Source organism: Mugil cephalus, chromosome 19 (assembly GCF_022458985.1).
Source record: "Mugil cephalus isolate CIBA_MC_2020 chromosome 19, CIBA_Mcephalus_1.1, whole genome shotgun sequence".
Classification (NCBI taxonomy): Eukaryota; Metazoa; Chordata; class Actinopteri; order Mugiliformes; family Mugilidae; genus Mugil; species Mugil cephalus.
The window spans coordinates 12,755,008-12,772,484 of NC_061788.1; the positions used below are offsets into that span (position 1 = coordinate 12,755,008).

Below are 17,477 nucleotides of genomic sequence, written 5' to 3' on the forward strand. Positions count from 1 at the left end.
ACGTATATTTAGGGATATAAATAAACGATTTTTTTTCTGTGAATGAGGATTATAGTGTAAATCGGACTCAACAATATTCAAACGATAGAGATGCTAAAAAAATAAAGAAAAATAAGACTGGAATTTATTCAAAGTACATAGTGTAAAATGTTTTGCCTAATTAATGTATTATAATTGCACGACGCGGGTAACGACTAATTTCTCGTTTTGATTAATACATTACAGATATATATTCTTAAATTCTAACGTAATATTTAAATTATATGTAAATATAAAATTAGGGTGAGTACGTCTCTCAGCCAGCATTTTTAACAATATGCTCTTGTTTAAATTTCAAGGCAGAAAGATGGAACATACATAAAATATTAATTTTGCGTTTTTTTCCATGTTTTAAATATCAAAAACGTTTACGTGAAAAGAGTAATTTGTACACACAATATAAAAGCTGACGCAAATAAAAAAAAACAACAACCCAATGAGTCATTTAACGAAAGGGATGGCTGATAATTACAGGATATGTTCGTGGTTTAGATCCAAGTGTCAGTCACGAAGCTATGCGCAAGTGTTCCACAGTTATCCGCAGATCTAAAGTTCAGAAACCATCTCATCAAAATAAACCGAGAATTTTCTCCCTCATTCCGGAGAAATTATTTTCATCAACCGTCAAGATTTTTCAACGAACAGGCCTTTCTTTTTTTATTGAAAACAGATAAATACACACACATTCAAAAAAAGAAATCTGCTCCAAATGGACACTTAGGAAATATTCTACAATCGGCTGAATGATCTGGGACAACAAACAAAAAATAGCGGTCTGGAAGATGTCAAGAGGTAGGATTTGGTTCGTCGGTGCGCAAAAAAAGAAATTGTGCCATTCCGTCTGCTGATCTCCATCGCTGCTGCACGGTTGTGGGCCAGTATTACCAGTTAAATCTGAGGGGGGAACTTGGTTTGTGCTTTGGTTTGCGAAATAATTCTTCTCCAAGCGAACAAGTCCTTTGCGTTTTTATAAAACGGACGGTCACACCTGCAGGACAGAACAATTCATCTGACGTGAAAGCGCACAGTAATAAGTGAGAAGCTTTAAACGTGCCCGCGTTAAACCCGTATACAAAAGGCCTGCAAAAACAGTAGTTATTTACAGGGACTTCCGGTAGACTCCATAAAATAATATATATATTTTTTTTAAGTGTTGATCAAATGAACAAAAATCTGGTTTCATAAAAAGAAAGTGATATTACAGGGTCCAGTTTTGGATCTACGGTGGTTATTGGTAGATCAGCCTTTATTGAGTCTAATCAGCACATTTATAATAAATCAGTAACTAAGGCTCTCAACCAAGACGGTTAAATTAATGGCTTAAGAATTGAGTTAATGGTTTAAAGGGTTAAAATCCAAATGACACTGAACTTACTGGGGACTCATGAAACTGAATTATTTTTTTAACAGCAACATAACTTTATAATATTAATGTTATATAAAAAAAAGTGAGATGTGATGATACACTTTTAATTGAAAAAATAAACTGACTTGGGTCGCTGAAATACCAAAAACCTACACACTACACAAAGGTCAGTAAAAACAGTCATATAAAAACAGGACTCAAGAAAAAATGGAAGCCATTAGGTGGGGGAAAAAAAAACAACAACAAAGAACCACACACAAACACTGCAAGTATGGCTGATTAGCTTATTATTTGAACTCCACGAATACAAATGTATTCTCAAATAAAGCCAAACTAAAAAGCCAGGCCCTTAATAAACAGCAAATTTCTTAATTAAATAATCCGAAGTAACCGCATTAACAATTCTCTTTCTTGCAGGGACTGTGCAGCATGTGACTCGCAGTCCTTGTGATTTGCCAGCAAAAGTGACCAATCAGATTGATGAAGGATCCAACCTGCACAGTAGCAGGTACGGATCATAAAACCACCTAAATAATAACTGATGAGAATTTAAAAAAAAAAACAAACAAAAAAAAAAAAACACTGTTGGTATATGTCCATGATCCCTGTGTTTAGTCCCCAACAGTAGTTCACCTGGTTCAGCTTCAAAATCTATCCTTCCCATTTAGGATTGTCTGTATAGAATCTAGTTTGGAGACATTTGTGTGGAGGTGGGCGGCTGAGGTTTAGATAATGGGGGGGGTGAAGGGGTTCTCCAGAGTAAGTGGGAGGATGGGTCATCTCCTAAACTTGCGGAAGGGCCTGCTCTGGTTATTGTGGTGCGATTTAGAGTAGGGCTCCCAACGCTTCCTCTCCGGCGGTTTGTTGTAAACGTAGGCCGACGGGCCCGAGTAGCTGTCGTCGTCTGGATTCTCCTCCATCATCTGGAGCTTGGCCTCGATGGCGCGGATTTTAGCACTCGTGCTGGAGAGAAGGAGGGAGGGCGTGGAGATGTTAGCGACGGAGAGGAAGAGCGCGGGTGAGGCGAGGAAAATGCCGGTGTTGCTACCGAGGAGTGAGCGACAAACAGTGATGGACAGATTGTGGCTGAGGTTTAAGGAGAAAAAAAAGAGAGGATGCATTAACACTCTTAGTGGCTGGAGGGATGGATGGAGCCTGAAGCACGAGCAAGAGATCACCAGCTGCGCTGCTTGTATTTACATGGTGAACATGGAGGAGCGAGCGAGATAAGATTGTATGAAAAATTACAGGGCTCCTGAGAGGAGGAAGGAATGAGTGAGTGTGTGAGAAGTATCTAAAAAACAGGAGTGAGATGGAGTAGAGGCGGCATCAGAGGAAGAACTGTGTCTATTTCCTCTCTTGTGCTGCGTGGAGAGGGATTTTGAAGTTTACACTAGAATCAAAGTGGGCAGCCTTTCCTTGCAAGAACATGATAGCTTGTTACGCACGCTGGGGCTGTCTCGTAGGAACATTTCCTGTCTTCCCTATTCTACTTTAATGTTGACACGTACTTACAGTGTGTGTTTATTTGAGCGTTCCCACAAATACAAAACACAATACACTCGACTTGTACTGCAGCAATGTTAAAAATCCCCCCCATTTATTCTGTATTAACGTGTTTAACCACGTATAGAAACCCTGGTTAATTAAGGTTCCAGTATGTTCAACAAGGTCAGGGGTGATCCTAGTATCTGTTGGGGCCTGAGGCCAACACTTCCACGCTAAAGCTGCTCTGCTAGTTGAGTTAAATGTCTAAGAACAAACTACATAACACTGGTGAAAGTTATTTTATTCAAATATCTCTCCTCCACAGTTAAGGCAACCCTAGTATTCAGTCAGTTATGATTTTCTTCACTTACCACTCTCCTGCTTTCTTTTCTCCTGCTTCCTTTTCACTCCCATAGGGATAACGTCTCATTTTGGACTGGACACCGTTGTCAACTGATGTGGTATTGAGTGTGCAGAGCTGTATCAGGTCAGCACATTGCTACTGCTGTAGTTTTAAGTTTTCCCCCTACACACTGACAAGGAAAACCTGAATATTTTCTAAACCAAATATTTCCTGTCAGTGAGCTTTTTCTTTTTTCTTTTTTTAAATCGGTTGTAAAATCAATTTATAAGCAGTTATGGGGCTAATGGCAGCAAGAGGGACGAGAACTGGATTCAGTGGAGGCAACTTGTTTAGGAGAAACAATGTATGAAAATGAATGTAAAAGAATTTTATCCTATAGACACAAAGAGCATCTAAAGGGTGTGACCGTCTGGTTCAGTGTGAACAAAAGCACAGAACAAAAGGGCAATTCTGATCTTAGCGTGGACAGGCTGCGAGGAGAAAAAAAAACTACAACTGCAGGAATGAATGATGAATGGTGATGCTGTGTATGCGTTTGATGCCAACCTGAGGTGGTTGTTTGCTATGGTTCCTTCCTCCGCTGAACCGCTGCACGACGGCTCCAGGCTCGGGGGCATCGTCTTGTCATTACGGAAACCTTCAAACCTCTGTAAACAATACAGGTGGCCAAAAAAACAAATGACCCACATAAACAATGTGGAAACGAGGATGGACAGACAGATGGAGAGAGACAAACAAAAGGAGTGAAATAACATGTTGAGCAAGAAACAATAAAGACAGGCGGATAGTCTGAAAATACGCAAGATAAGAAGAAGCAGACAGTCGGTGGGATGTAAACTTAAAGTAGAATCTGTCCTGTTCAGATATATTTCAGACAATGAACTACAACTGAATTCCTTTAAACCAGAGACACGTTTGCAGGGCTAAATCTGAGCAGGACTGTAAGAAAAGTAGAGAAAAAGAAGCAGACGCTAAGTATAAGAAGGAATTTAAAAGCCATCAGACCTCCTAATAACTACTGACAGCAGTTCTCTAGAGAGTCAACTTGAGCTTTCTCCCATAGATATGAACTTTAATAAAGTGTAGCACTGATCTTGCTTGTGTCTGGTCAGACAGACAGTAACCGAGCGGGACTGTGTGTCCAGCTCATAATCACGCCCTAAGGGGCGCCGAGAGGACAAAGTGGGACCAGCTGACGAGCAACAACCAACGTCTGCACTCATTCCTTTCAAAACCACCTTCCAAACACCTCCACCAGCCAACACAGAATTCTCGAAACCTGTGGAGAAAAACAAAAGAAAAGAAAAAACAAAAAGCATGATGGGTATGATAATCCCAGCAGTTTGGTGCCGCAGCTTCCATTTACTTAGAAATCATTGGGAAAAAGTTGCAGGAGAAGGAACTGGAACAGGATCAAGTTAAGTTACGCGACGTTACACAAATGCACATATACATTCTTCCATACTGTTCCAGGAAATAAATGACATGTATAGCCAAGAATAAGAGAACAACAATGACCATTCTCACCAGCCAGGACCCTTCCCTTCCACCTATTCCTAAAGACACGTGGCTGGAATGTTAAGAGATCTGCATGGAGCCAATAAATCTTAATGGGTAAACCACCTTAAAGCATACATTATGGGAAGGTTACGCCAAAATGTTTCAAGTTAATTGCTTAAACCTCTGTTATAATGATCTTCCAGAAGTGATGTACTATTATACAGCAGAAGGGTCTGCATTATAAATTAATAAAGTTAGCTGTATGTCCCAGTTTTTTAAATATAAAAGGCTTACAGAGCTTGACATTAAACAGAAAGATAGCGGTGACCAGATTCCACCCTGGACAAATAATGCAATGATAAGAATACAGCCACAACCAATTAAGAGTCCCAGGAGCAGCAGGAATACAGAGCGTTGCAGGGACTTAGTGGCTTTCTCATACTTGATTTGTGCTCTCCTGGCAAAGCTTTTAAGAGACTAATTGGTAGATTTGGAAATCTTTGGATTTTTGGAGGGAAAACTTTAATAAATGTTCATCAGAGCGATTTCCTTTATTTCAAAGCTATGTAATAAAGTCAAGATGTAAGTCTGGAAATCCAACTAAAACTTCAACGCCGCCTGTCCGTGACTCACTTATCCCAGCACGTCACCTTTTGGGTTGGAATCAGCGAAGACAGGCCTGCTAAAAAAATAAAAAAATAAAAATATATATATATATATAAAAAAATAGCCCTTTCTATTTAACCTGAGCTGGCTCCATTGGTGGAAGACTGATCAAAACCTTGCTGTCAGAGAGATTACACCATAGAAACTAGTGACAGTAGCAGCCAGTCTGCTTCCAATGTCAGGAGAACATACGTATTTAACAAAACATATTTGCTCGTGGCTAAAACAATGAGAATTTCATCAACATTTTAACAAAATTGATCAAGTTTGTACACATAAATAGAATAGAATCTGGTTTAATTATAGGGCACCTCTTGGAAAAAGCTTTTAAGGTGACAAGTGGTCTTGAGCTTTGTAAGGTGGTATCATACAGTAAGGGTAGTGGCTGCCAATGCACGCCTACGGCCTCTCTGACCACCCCCAAACATCACTCACACTGGGAGCAAGGTGGGTTAAGTGTCTTGCCCAAGGACACAATGGACAGACTAGGGATAGCCCTAACCCTAACCCTAACCCTAGGGACAGAGTGGAATCGAAACGGCCAACTCTTCGGTTATTGGACGACCGCTTTACATCCTGAGCTACTGCCACACATGTAATCCGCTAATAGTCTGAATGATGAACCTGATCAGAGTACAATCTCACATAACCACCTCAATCGTAATGGACTAGTACGATTAGAAGGAACTGTTAACTGAATTTAGAGGGGTGGTGTAATCTATCGATAATCCGACGAATAGGAAAATATTAGCGCTGACAACAACTCGATCCTTTAATTTCTCTCTGGAATAAATGTAGTTATACTCTGATTGATGCTTTGGGTGTTTTGGTGCCCCAGTCTTATTGGATCAGTTACTTTAGAGGCTATGTAAACAGTGCGCCTGGTGACCAGTTTTCTCTGATCTGTAGGGTCTGAAAAGGCTCGGAAATAAAGTCGAATACCCTTTGGAAAACTGGCTGAAAAAACTGGAAACCAAAACCTAAACTTGCTGTACTTAGACAGCCGCATTTTCATTTCTCATTCTCCTCTGCAGACAGGTAGACACATAAATCCATGAACGCGGACAAACATATTCTCCTAGACTGTGATTCTAGACTATTTTCGTCACTGCTTGCGCTCAGGCTGATGGACAGAAAATGCTCTTTGCTGAACTAAACTGGCATTTACCTCAAACTAGCTGCATATTGCATCTGACGAAAAAAAAAAATCTTTCACTGTACTGTAAATGTGAAATGGGAATAGTTTAGTAATTTGTCAATTTGAGTCATCCACAGACACAAACAAACTGGTATTAGTGTAACATTTGAGACATAAACATCTACCAGTATTTTTGCCCGTAACGACATCAATAACGTGAGCTTCTATTTTCGGTTTTGATGGTGGATTGAGTCCAGATATAATGAATCTGTGAGCAGATTTATCTTACAACATGTTGTCTAAGAGGCGGCAGCATTGACCTCGACCTCCCTCGACCACGTCTTTGTGCGTATGTGTGTGCAGGGCGTGATTCGTCTCTATACAGGATATCCCTTCACCCTTCGCCAGTAGGCTGTCTATTGTTAAGAGACAGACATAGGTTGTGCTGGATTCCCTGTGCTCTCTGCAAACTGGCTACTGCAGTAGCAGTGTTGAAATAAAAAACCTGCCATCATGAGGCAAGACAAAATCGGTAATTGAAAACATTAGCTCGCTCAATTTGCAAGAAAAAAAAGAAGAGTTAAAGTAACTTGAAAAGGCAATTGGTGTGAATATATATAGTTAGCTAAACGGATGTAAGTTGACATAGCAAGTTTTCTCAAATGGTGGCTCAATATAGTATATATAGTAATTTGAACTCAAATTATCAAGTTTAATAACTAATAATAAGAACTGAGTTCAATAACTAGTATAACTCACATTATGAGTTGAAACGAGTTAACAAGAGAATGTTTTATTTAATGCATGATGTAACATAGTAAGTTATTTCAACTCAGAGCATCAAATTCAAACAACAAATGGACATAAATTAAGCAATTTATATAACTTACCTTCCTGAGTTGAAATCAAGCTTTTTTCAAAGTAGACTGTACGCATGTATTTAAGGCAGCCTTTGAACTTAAGTTTATAAGTTAAACCAACGTGAAATTTATTACACTGCGATGACAGCAGAAGCTTTTCATCTTCTCACCGTAGCCAAGGCTGAATGTCTGAATTCACAAATGCTGTTCACCTTAAGAGTTACTAGTTATTACTCTAAACCTTTCCAGATGCACACTCACCAGCCACTTTATTAGGTACACTAGTAGAAATGAAAGTATTCTAATACAAGAATCTGGACTAAATCCACTTTTATGACTGTTTTAATGTTGACGATTGACGATTTTGGAGGATGTAGTTTGTGGTTATGTTAAACTATTTGTAGACCACTCACTAAAGTGTAAAAACATGCATGTATTTTTTTTCTTTAGTCTGTAAATATATGTAAAAGGCTGCAGTTACATTTTACAATTTTACCAATAAGTGTGTTGTGTCGTGCTGGTGACTGGTTTCGATACTTACCCTCACCTGTGCGTGCGCCCAGCGCACAACCAGCTTTTTGGACAAAGCTAGCTTCCCATTTAAACACTGGATCGCCCGCTCTGCCTCCTGCACACAGACACACAAACACCGAAAGAGAGGAACCAGCTCTTTACAATTATGATTAAAAAATCAGCCTTGATGATTGCACCAGTCATTAAATCATTAGCCCTCATGATAGAGGGATGTCAGAAACAGTAATAAGTGATGATGCCAACCCTAACTTGGTTGTCTCTGCTGTGCATTTGAGAGGAAGTGTGAGACAATATAGTTTTGTCTAATCAAATTCTCAAGTGGTTTTGTAGCTAAATTATATTAGCAAAGTTTTTTTTCCAAGTGTGTCTGCGTGTAAGTGTGTGAGTGTGCAAAATAAACAGACACTTCCTCTGTATAATCCTTTTGGGAGGGCTTCATATCCCACTGATAGACACTAGCTGTGAAACTAGATGCTTATCGCGATCCCCAGGCTCACTCCAAAACAAATACTGCCTGCTGAACCTGTGAAGCCGAGCGCACTCCTTTCAAGTCCTTTTTTTTTTTTTTTTTTTTTAGAAATACGGTCCACTTCAGTGAGACACACAATGAGGTGCTGCCTGCTTGAGCATGACTCATAAAGTTTGTCGAATGATTTCAATCTAAGGAACATTATTACACTCAATAAAGGGATTCCCTTTGATAAATATAATAGATAGGATCTAAGTTGGGAAATTTATGAATATGGTCATAAAAAAGATATATATGGCACAATTAAAACAATGTAGCAATAATTAAAGACAAAAAGCAGCTTGCACGTACCTCTCTGGTGCTGAAGTTGACAAAGCAGTAGCCACGTGGTTGTCCTTCCAAAGGCCCTGATTTATGAAACAGGAAGTCAAACTGTTTCACTTTGCCAAACTTCTCCAACAACTTCACCAGGTGATACCTGTCGCGAGAGGAATCATGAGTGAGCGCAAAAAGGTTTTTAACAGGTTTTAATCACTAACTCTGTCAATGAATTCTTCATACAGAGACAGAGAAGGAATAAGATGAATAAAATAACTTAATATTAGGGGTGGGTATTGCTAAGGACTTCACGATATGTATCGCGATACTTGAGTCACGATACAATACATGAAATTGCGATATATTGCAATATTTATATAATATAGTTCACTGAGAAAATTTAAAAGCAGCTTAAAATCCATATTGTATATGTACATCAGGTGACAGTGATAATTCATTGGATAAATTGAGTCAAAAAACAATATTAATCCAAATGATCCATTTCCAATTTATTACACTTTTACAAAAAAGTGATGGTGGAGGTGTGGAAGACGTTCACAAATGGCTCAAAACATGACTTTTTCTTTTAAAATTGATATCAAGACATTCAAAATCGATATTGTATCGTAAGAAAAAATATCACAATATATTGCTACATCAATATTTTAATATAATAACTTATAATTTGTAAAAATGTCCCATATCCAATCTTATCCTTCCCTCTCCTGTGATATTCATCTGCAAACCAGTCTCATGGGCCAGTTCCGTGTTATATTTGCCACCACACAGCCTGTGAATCTGTCAAGTAGGGATAATGAGAATGACAGCTTTCTCTCCCCGACACCTTTTTAGCAGCAGGCCAGCTGGTGTGGCAGGCCGGTGACAGTAAATCTCTTATTGAGACAATGCTTAGGATACAGTAGCGGGACAATGAGGGAATAAAACAGAGGAAGCCTCAAATCCCCCCTGAGCTCTCAGTCCTGCACAAACAACCTCCAACGGCCGTGTGGAGCTGTGAAAGAACGTGTAGATCTGTGGTCATCGAACAGATATGAAGCACGTTGGAGGTTGTAGGCGTTTGTGTGTCTACCACCAGGCATGGGAAAATACATTTCTTCTGACGGAACAGAAAACAGCAACGAGTTCAGGGTCACTTGTAGACTATACGCACTGCTGATCTAAATAACTGAGCAGCAGGTGCTTTTACATTTAATTGAACTGAAAATACTGAGAAGCTGATACAGTCAGGTCTGATAAGTCTGATATATTCAAATATTAAAAGACTGGAACAATAAAATCAATCATTAGAATTCTTGCAGATTTATTTTTTGTTAGTTGTTGATTAATTAGTTGATTGTGTAATATCTTAAATCACTGAATGTCTTAAGTCTCTCTACTGGCCAAACAGTCCATTAGCTGCACATAACACCTTCAAAAGTGACACCATCTGTGAAGCACCTCCTTAAGTGGCTGAATGAAAGGTAATGAGAGGACCTTTGGCAGTCCTCAGCATAAAAAATGAACAGTTTACACCACCCGAACCCTCCACGCCGATTAAATCCCAAATTTAGACAAGACGGACCAAAGATGGATGTGCAGCCAAAACAACTCGAGGTTCAAGTAAAAAGAACTGACAACTGCAGGAAATAATTACTCCATGATCGCTGCTCCTTTCCAGATTTTGCCAAGCTATTTTCTCGTCTATCCCATTCTGGTATTTTTTCGAACTGTCACGTCTTGATGTTTGGTAGGTAGTAGTGGAGAGAGACCACATACGGTGAGGGGCGGAGGCTGGAATCAAACCGGAGCCGCCGTAGTGTCGACTATTGTCTCAATTCATGAGGTGTACACACAACCAGGTTCCAAAATAATGAATGTATGGTACCAGTCATGGTATTTATGGTAATCACGGTGACGCTGAGACGTAATTGCACTAAAAACAACAACAAACAAACACACTCCAATCAACAACAATGTATCTGGAATAATTATAACCCAATTATAACATCAAAACATATTTCTTATTATTGAAGAAATGTTTTGAGGACAGATTAGATCAAGGTAGAAGTATCTGGTTTGGATCAGTCGACTCCAGTGGCCACCAGTGATAAAAACCGTAGCATTTAGTCACAGCCTTTTTGTATGTAGTAGCTTTTGCTGTGTTTTGAATTACATTTGAGTTATTGGTTGTGTTCCCCACAACAGATACACAGATTAAAACCACTGACAGGACAAGTAAATACCATTGACCATCTTGTGACAATTCACAATGTTCTGCAGTCAAACGTTTGGACCTGGCATTCGTGTGGATGTACCACCCGTGTAGAGCAGACCAGACCAGACACCCCCATGCTATAGCAATGGCAGCAGGATGCAGCCAGACATAGACACACACAAGAATGGTTTAGGATCAACAGAAAACATGAAAACAGCTCAAGGTGTTGACCTGGCCTCCACATTCACTAGATCCCAAACAGAAACAATAATATTTCATCATGACTTCAGGTTCATTCAGTTTTACAAATACTCTTAAATCGTGCACACAGGCCACTCTGAATGTTTTTTCCGAGGTATGGTCACCTTTGTGCATTTACACGAACCAACTAACCAACAGTTTCTAAGGTTTGAGTTATGGTGGCATGCTCAGAAAAGATCTCAAAGAGAAACATGCTAAATTTTGAACCTTGCGACAAACCTGCACATCAAACGTTTTTGGATACGTACAAACATTACAATTCAAACCTTTCCTAGTAGGTGGTTGAAGGATATGATGGATATGTAATCTAAACAGATTATTAGGAATAATGTATTTTTCAGTACGCTGTGGATGCATGGCAGTGAACCGAGGTGCATGGTGTTACTTCTACTGTGCTTTGCATATATGTCAAACCATCCGCAATGACAAAGGTCTAACAAAGCGTAAAGAGCAACGGCGACAATCAAAAAGCTAAAATACATCGACAAATAACATCAACAAACGCCTTCCTGTGTTTGGGTGTGTGCGTCCCCAGGCCTGAGAGTGACCCTAGGTGTTTTGTGTAACTGTTCAAGAAAAGGACTTAATGCTTCAGGTTTTTATTGTTTGGACACAATTATGTGTGTGAATGGGGCTCAGAAGTAGAATACCGAATACTAATGTCTTCCACCTTTCTACGACTCCCTGGGGAGGCTTTAGGCTAACGTGAATTTCTGCTTTTTCCCAGACCCCTCCCAAACACCCTGCAAAGTCTCCTGTGTGAAAGTGGCTCATCCTGCACTAGATCCACAAACGCAGAAAAGCTGAAGTGTACCGCGCCACTTAAAACACTTTTCTAATGTCACAAATATTTCACATTTCTTCTTTGTGCACCAGTGAGTTGAGGAATCGGTGGAATCAGGAAATGAGGAGCATTCGAGCCAACGCGTTACATGTTATCTTTTGATACGGCTTCATGAGTACACTTGAGAATATGTCTATTTTTGAGAAGGACTAAATGGCAGACACTCCAAGAACATTTTTGGATGCTGGCGAGCTGAACCACAATGGGCTGCACCTCTTGGGGGCTGTAAAAAGCACCGGAGGAAGAGGAGGAGAAGAGGGGAGGAAAGTGGGGGGGGGCGCGCGGGGCAAAGGGAGCGTAAAGTTCAGAGTTGGGATGTTGACGGCAAGGTGAAAGGTGTAGGAAGGGGAGGATGAGTCAAAAAAAAAGAGATGAGGTGAGAAGCCAGGTAAGAAAGATACAAGAGCAAGGAAGCAGAGAAGGGGAAGGAAGGGAAGGAAGGGAAGGGGGGGTATGGATATGAGGCACGTTCAGGAAAAGATAAAATGAGAGGTTTAGTCCAGAAAGTCAGAGGGGATTAGAGAGGAGGGGGGTGCCAAGTTTTGGCTTTCTGGCAATGCGACAATCTGCGGTTTATTCATTTTTCAGCATGAAAAAAAACAACAACTGCAGTACGAGCGAGACGATGGTGAGCATCAAGTTCTTTAATATAATTCGTGACAACTTCCAGATCCACAACATTACATGTAACACAAGGTCCTGAGAGAGAACAACAAAGAAGAAGGTGATGGATTACTACTAAGCAGGCAAAAGAACAAAAACATGAATAAGTGGTGAAAGCTCCGGTTACACCTGCTGTGCCTCTGCTCTGCGAGTTTCTTTGAGGAGAAGGATCGAACAGGAGAGCGTACGGGGTGTTCATCTACTTTACTCAGGAAAGTATTTAAAAGGATGGCCGCAAGAAAATCCCGGTTCTCTGTCATAACACAGCTGTTACGTTCACAGAACGAGCGGGCAAGAAACTTTCATTTTTCTTCTTCTTCTTCTTTTTTTTATCTCCAGGTATAGTATGGTAAGATTGAAGCCATGACCGAACCTTTTATCCTTCTCCAAGCGACAGAGCTCGTCATCAGTCACAACTACACAAAAGTCAAAGTTCTTCTGTCTGACAGCACATTATACAAAATAACAGAATGGCTGTCTAACGTCATCACATCTTAATCAATCAAATGGAGCAGAGGAGAAATGGATGTCTCCAAACTACCCCTCCCAAATTCTATATTACTACAAGATATCTATTACGTAAAAACATTACCATGTTATACTGCTGCATAATCATTTAAATGAACCAACTGTGCTTTAAACAAATATGCACAAAATAAGGCTCAAAGATATCAACAACCACTGACCGTTGATAAAAATGGACAAATCCTCTGTGATGTCACACATCAGGTTTTCTGGAGATCAGTTTTGAGGAGTTACCGTATTTCTTCTAATAGTGGCCGGTATTCCGGGTTACCCGGGTCTCTTATAAAGGCCGGGGGCCTGGTTTACACAAACCGGCCTGAAATACAGACAGGGTCAAAGAAAAAATAATCGTATATTTTATTCTTTGTGGATGGGATGCGCTAGTGTGTGCTAATGTCAGGCAAATATGAATGTAGTAACACACAAGTGCAAACAGATGGCAGTAGCTACATCTGAAGTGCCACATGAACCCAGCTTTTCAATGAAACACTCGGGTTTACATGCAGAGCTTAATCGAGCTATGCTCGAAATTCAACTTTCTGAACGCGGTCCTTGTCCCAGTTTACATGCAGCAGAGAAAATAGAATAACTGACGGGAACATGTCCTCCTCCTCCACACTAGGTGGCGACATGTGCCCTTTTTTATTAATATAATAAACAGGAGTTTTTATATGGCAGACCAGCATTTCAAACAACAATAAGATGGATAATAGTACATCTTTTTTTTAATCTCGTTTAATACGTAATGTGCGCTCTACTTTTGGTGCAGATAAGATGCGCGCTATCCCTCAGATGGTTCTGTGATTGGCTTTCTTGGGTGGTTTTGTTAGGGGGTCATACGGCAGTGCAGCGGTTAGGGAGCATGCGCACACGTGTTGTCCAGTTAAAGTCTAATTAAGCGTATGCATGCTGGAGAAAATTGATTTCCAAAAGCATTATCTGGGTCTCTTAAGCGGATAAGGAGATTCACTTAAGTTGTCCAGTTAGAGTCACCTTAAGGCAACAATTCGTTTTTTTCACATGCAAGTAAACGTACTGACTGTCACAACAACATGAAACAAAGGCATTTAGAAATAAAGGCCTCCCCCTTATGAAAGTCTACCTCCAAAAATGGCTGGGTATTCCAGCCCCAGACACTACTCGCTTTTGGAGCTGTCCTCAAGTGGTTTATCCAGGAACTGCATGCTTGTGTCAGCCTCTATTTTTCGACTCAAAAAATTGCAGCTTTCTAAAAAACAACCATTAAAAATGACTCAGGCACCCTCATGTCGATTATTTTATGTATGTTATGTAATTAACTAGACGTAATACACCATTAAACACATGGGTGAAAACGAACACATTCTATATAACAACCCTGCACTAAACCCTCTTACATGACAGTTACCATGTTCAGTTTATGTTGGAACGGCATCACAAAGCTATTAATTCAACTGTATGATTATTTTGGAGGATGTAGTTTGTGGTGCTGGATTGAATTAAAGTATTTCTATTATTTAGACCTAGTCCACTGAATAAAATGAGGTTGTCAAAACAATAGCAACGTGTCGGTACAACACAATACAATTCAATAGTACTACAAGCCACAGTATCCAAAATGAAAACACTGTTGAATCATCAGCTCTCTCAGTTATTTTAAACAAATGCTGAATACAATACCCATCAAGAAGCTAAGATTTCATGCAGGACTGTTACATTAGAATGCATTCTTTTTTCACTTGTCTATGTAATGAAGTAAAGGGATTGTAAAGCTCTTCAGTAATGAACAGTTATATTCTCTATTCATTTTAAATCCTGAAAGCGGTGTGTGGTGTTCAGTGATTTGGGTTCATATAATTAGCACCTTGCATCTAAAGTCCACATTCCTCCTCTGCACTGAGTTTGGCTTACCAGGACAAACAGAGTGAGCACAGCGTATGCTATCCCGGAGCTAATTAATCTTCCCAATCAGCAACAGAGGCCATGGGCATTTCTCTTGTTTTCCCTCCATATTGCGAAGCAGTGAGCTATTTAAGGAGAAGGAGAGCAGAGCAGGGAAAAGGGAAGGAAACGCCTGTCTAGACGCCCACCAGAGCTGTGGACTATACATTCTCCAGCAGCCCCCACAGGCGACACAAACACACCACTCACCCCGGAAAACTACCTTCTCTCCATCGCAACATATGCAGGGATGTTCTCGACATTCAGAAACACGAGGGCGCGGACATCCCCACGCACCAACGCGACCAAAGCAGACGTTTGCATCAAAGTATAATGATGTGTGCGTTGAGACAGACAGATAATGTGTGCGATACGAAGCCTGCGCCGCTACCAGCTGCCACCCAAACACCCACTGTGTATTTGAACATGCTCACACACACACACACACACACACACACAATCTGCTCCAGGTTGACACAGAGAGAGTAAACAGGGCAGGTGAGTGAGGAATGATGGCTGCTCTTTAGCAGAGCAGGTCGTCGCGCCTCACTGCCTCTCTTTCACACACCCAGCCCTGTCTGCTCAGTCTCAGCCTGTGACACACACACTCTGCGCACACAGTTAATCAATCATATGTGCGCACACAATACATTGCCTCTCTATGAGGTAAAGCCAGGCGAGTTCGCAACGTGGACTAAATTACAGCAAACTCGGATCGAACGCTGGCTGCTGCTAGAACCAACAACAAATGTTGCTCTTCATTCAGGTGGCTCGTTTGCGTGTTTATGTCTGGAGAGTTCGTTTTGGGTGAAAAGCAGATTCGTTTTTTATTACAGTAACTCTTAATGTGTAGGCTGCATAGTGGGTCACATTGATTTTACTCTCGCAATAGCAGTTTTAGCTCTAATATAATCTGACCCATAAATGACTGTCTGTGAACAGCTGATGAATAAAATGAATAATTAAGACAGAGTTGGAGAAAATGACAGAAATCTGTAGTGGATTTACTCACTCTGTAATTTTGGGGTCGATGTTTCCTATCCACAAGCGATTGCCATCATGGGCCATGCTCTCTGAAATAATAGAGGCATTTTCCACCGACTCTGCTGCAGACGACATGTGTACTCTGTAGGAGGCAAGAAGGAAGAAAAGGTTTACAATAACAAAAAGGCAGTTAAGTTAAAAGCATTAAAATTGTTTGGTGCTCAGTTACTTTATGAACACAAAGAAACTCAACAACTGCTAATGATGGCGCACATCTCAGACAAGCAGGTTGTCAATTAAAAGACACAGATTTTGCATTAGAGGGACTTCAGCTCACATGAAAAGATGAGGCCAACTCTTTGACGTACTGTAGGTTTGTCCATCTACAGGTTTTATAAAACAGGAAGTGCTCTTTAAAGGCTCCTACCTTGTATTTATTTCTATTATCAGCTGCAGCACAGGTTCCGCTCATAGTGGCACAATAAAAACCTTTAACAACTTCTACTTTAATCAAGAATGTCCGTATATTAAAAAATGACAACAAATGCAGCTAATTCAACTTTAATTCATAACTTGTGTGGAATTTCTAAATATGTTTTACCAAAATTAAGGCAAAAATGTGAACAAAGTTATATAGGTGTATACCACACACACATCAGAATATGGATCATCTAAAACATCAGGGAATTAAAATGTTAATATGTGCATGCTTTAGTTTTTCGTTTACACATCGCACACTTTAAAACTGGCAAATTTGGACAGAATTAAGAAACTATGACTAATGACTCGCTGTTTCTCAGAGTGCCGTGTAAAAATATGTTTCCTATCAAACCTCGAACATGAACAACTCTTATGTTTACAACAAGGAAGCGCTGACTTGCTAGAAGCTAACGTTAGCTTAGTTAACAGTTGCTCGTCTGGTATTATTACATTGTTATGGTAAATTATTTAAGGCCTACCAGACTATGCAGGTTTGTAGTGTATTCGGTGTACTGCATTTTAACATATTATCTAAGTCGAAGAATGAATTTTAAACGGGCTATCTGGTGTAGCACTTAGCTGCATTAGCTTAGATAGCATCCATTTACCTTGTTGTTATGTCAGTCTTCCTCTTCTGTGGCGAGTTCCTCGGCTTAATTTGCCCCTGGTCCCACTTTCGGGATGGTCCAGATGCGTCAAAACGTCATACCAATCATTTCACACAACGATTTTCCTCATATATCGCTGACTTAGTTCGTTCGCTCGATGGGTAACAGTTGCCTTGCTATCGCCTGACAACAAAGGCGCAGGATGATGTTGTGGTTTGTTTGACTGTACGCAGGA

At 40.2% G+C, this 17,477-nt stretch overlaps 1 protein-coding gene across 2 annotated transcripts; it reads right to left on the reverse strand.

Annotated features, from left to right (window-relative positions):
- Positions 1 to 683: 683 nt before the first annotated feature.
- On the reverse strand, positions 684 to 17,440 carry rbm18 (RNA binding motif protein 18). 2 transcript variants are annotated; one of them, XM_047569784.1, is made up of 6 exons: positions 17,243 to 17,440; positions 16,183 to 16,296; positions 8,776 to 8,902; positions 7,963 to 8,049; positions 3,804 to 3,904; positions 684 to 2,368 (listed from the first exon to the last, which is right to left on the reverse strand). In XM_047569784.1, the coding sequence occupies exons 2-6, from the start codon at positions 16,287 to 16,289 to the stop codon at positions 2,182 to 2,184; spliced, it is 609 nt and encodes a 202-aa protein (XP_047425740.1). In that variant the 5' UTR covers positions 16,290 to 16,296; positions 17,243 to 17,440; the 3' UTR covers positions 684 to 2,181. The 2 variants fall into 2 exon arrangements, with proteins under 2 accessions (XP_047425740.1, XP_047425741.1); XM_047569785.1 differs by having other exon boundaries at positions 7,969 to 8,049; positions 17,243 to 17,439.
- Between the last annotated feature and the right edge of the window lie 37 nt (positions 17,441 to 17,477).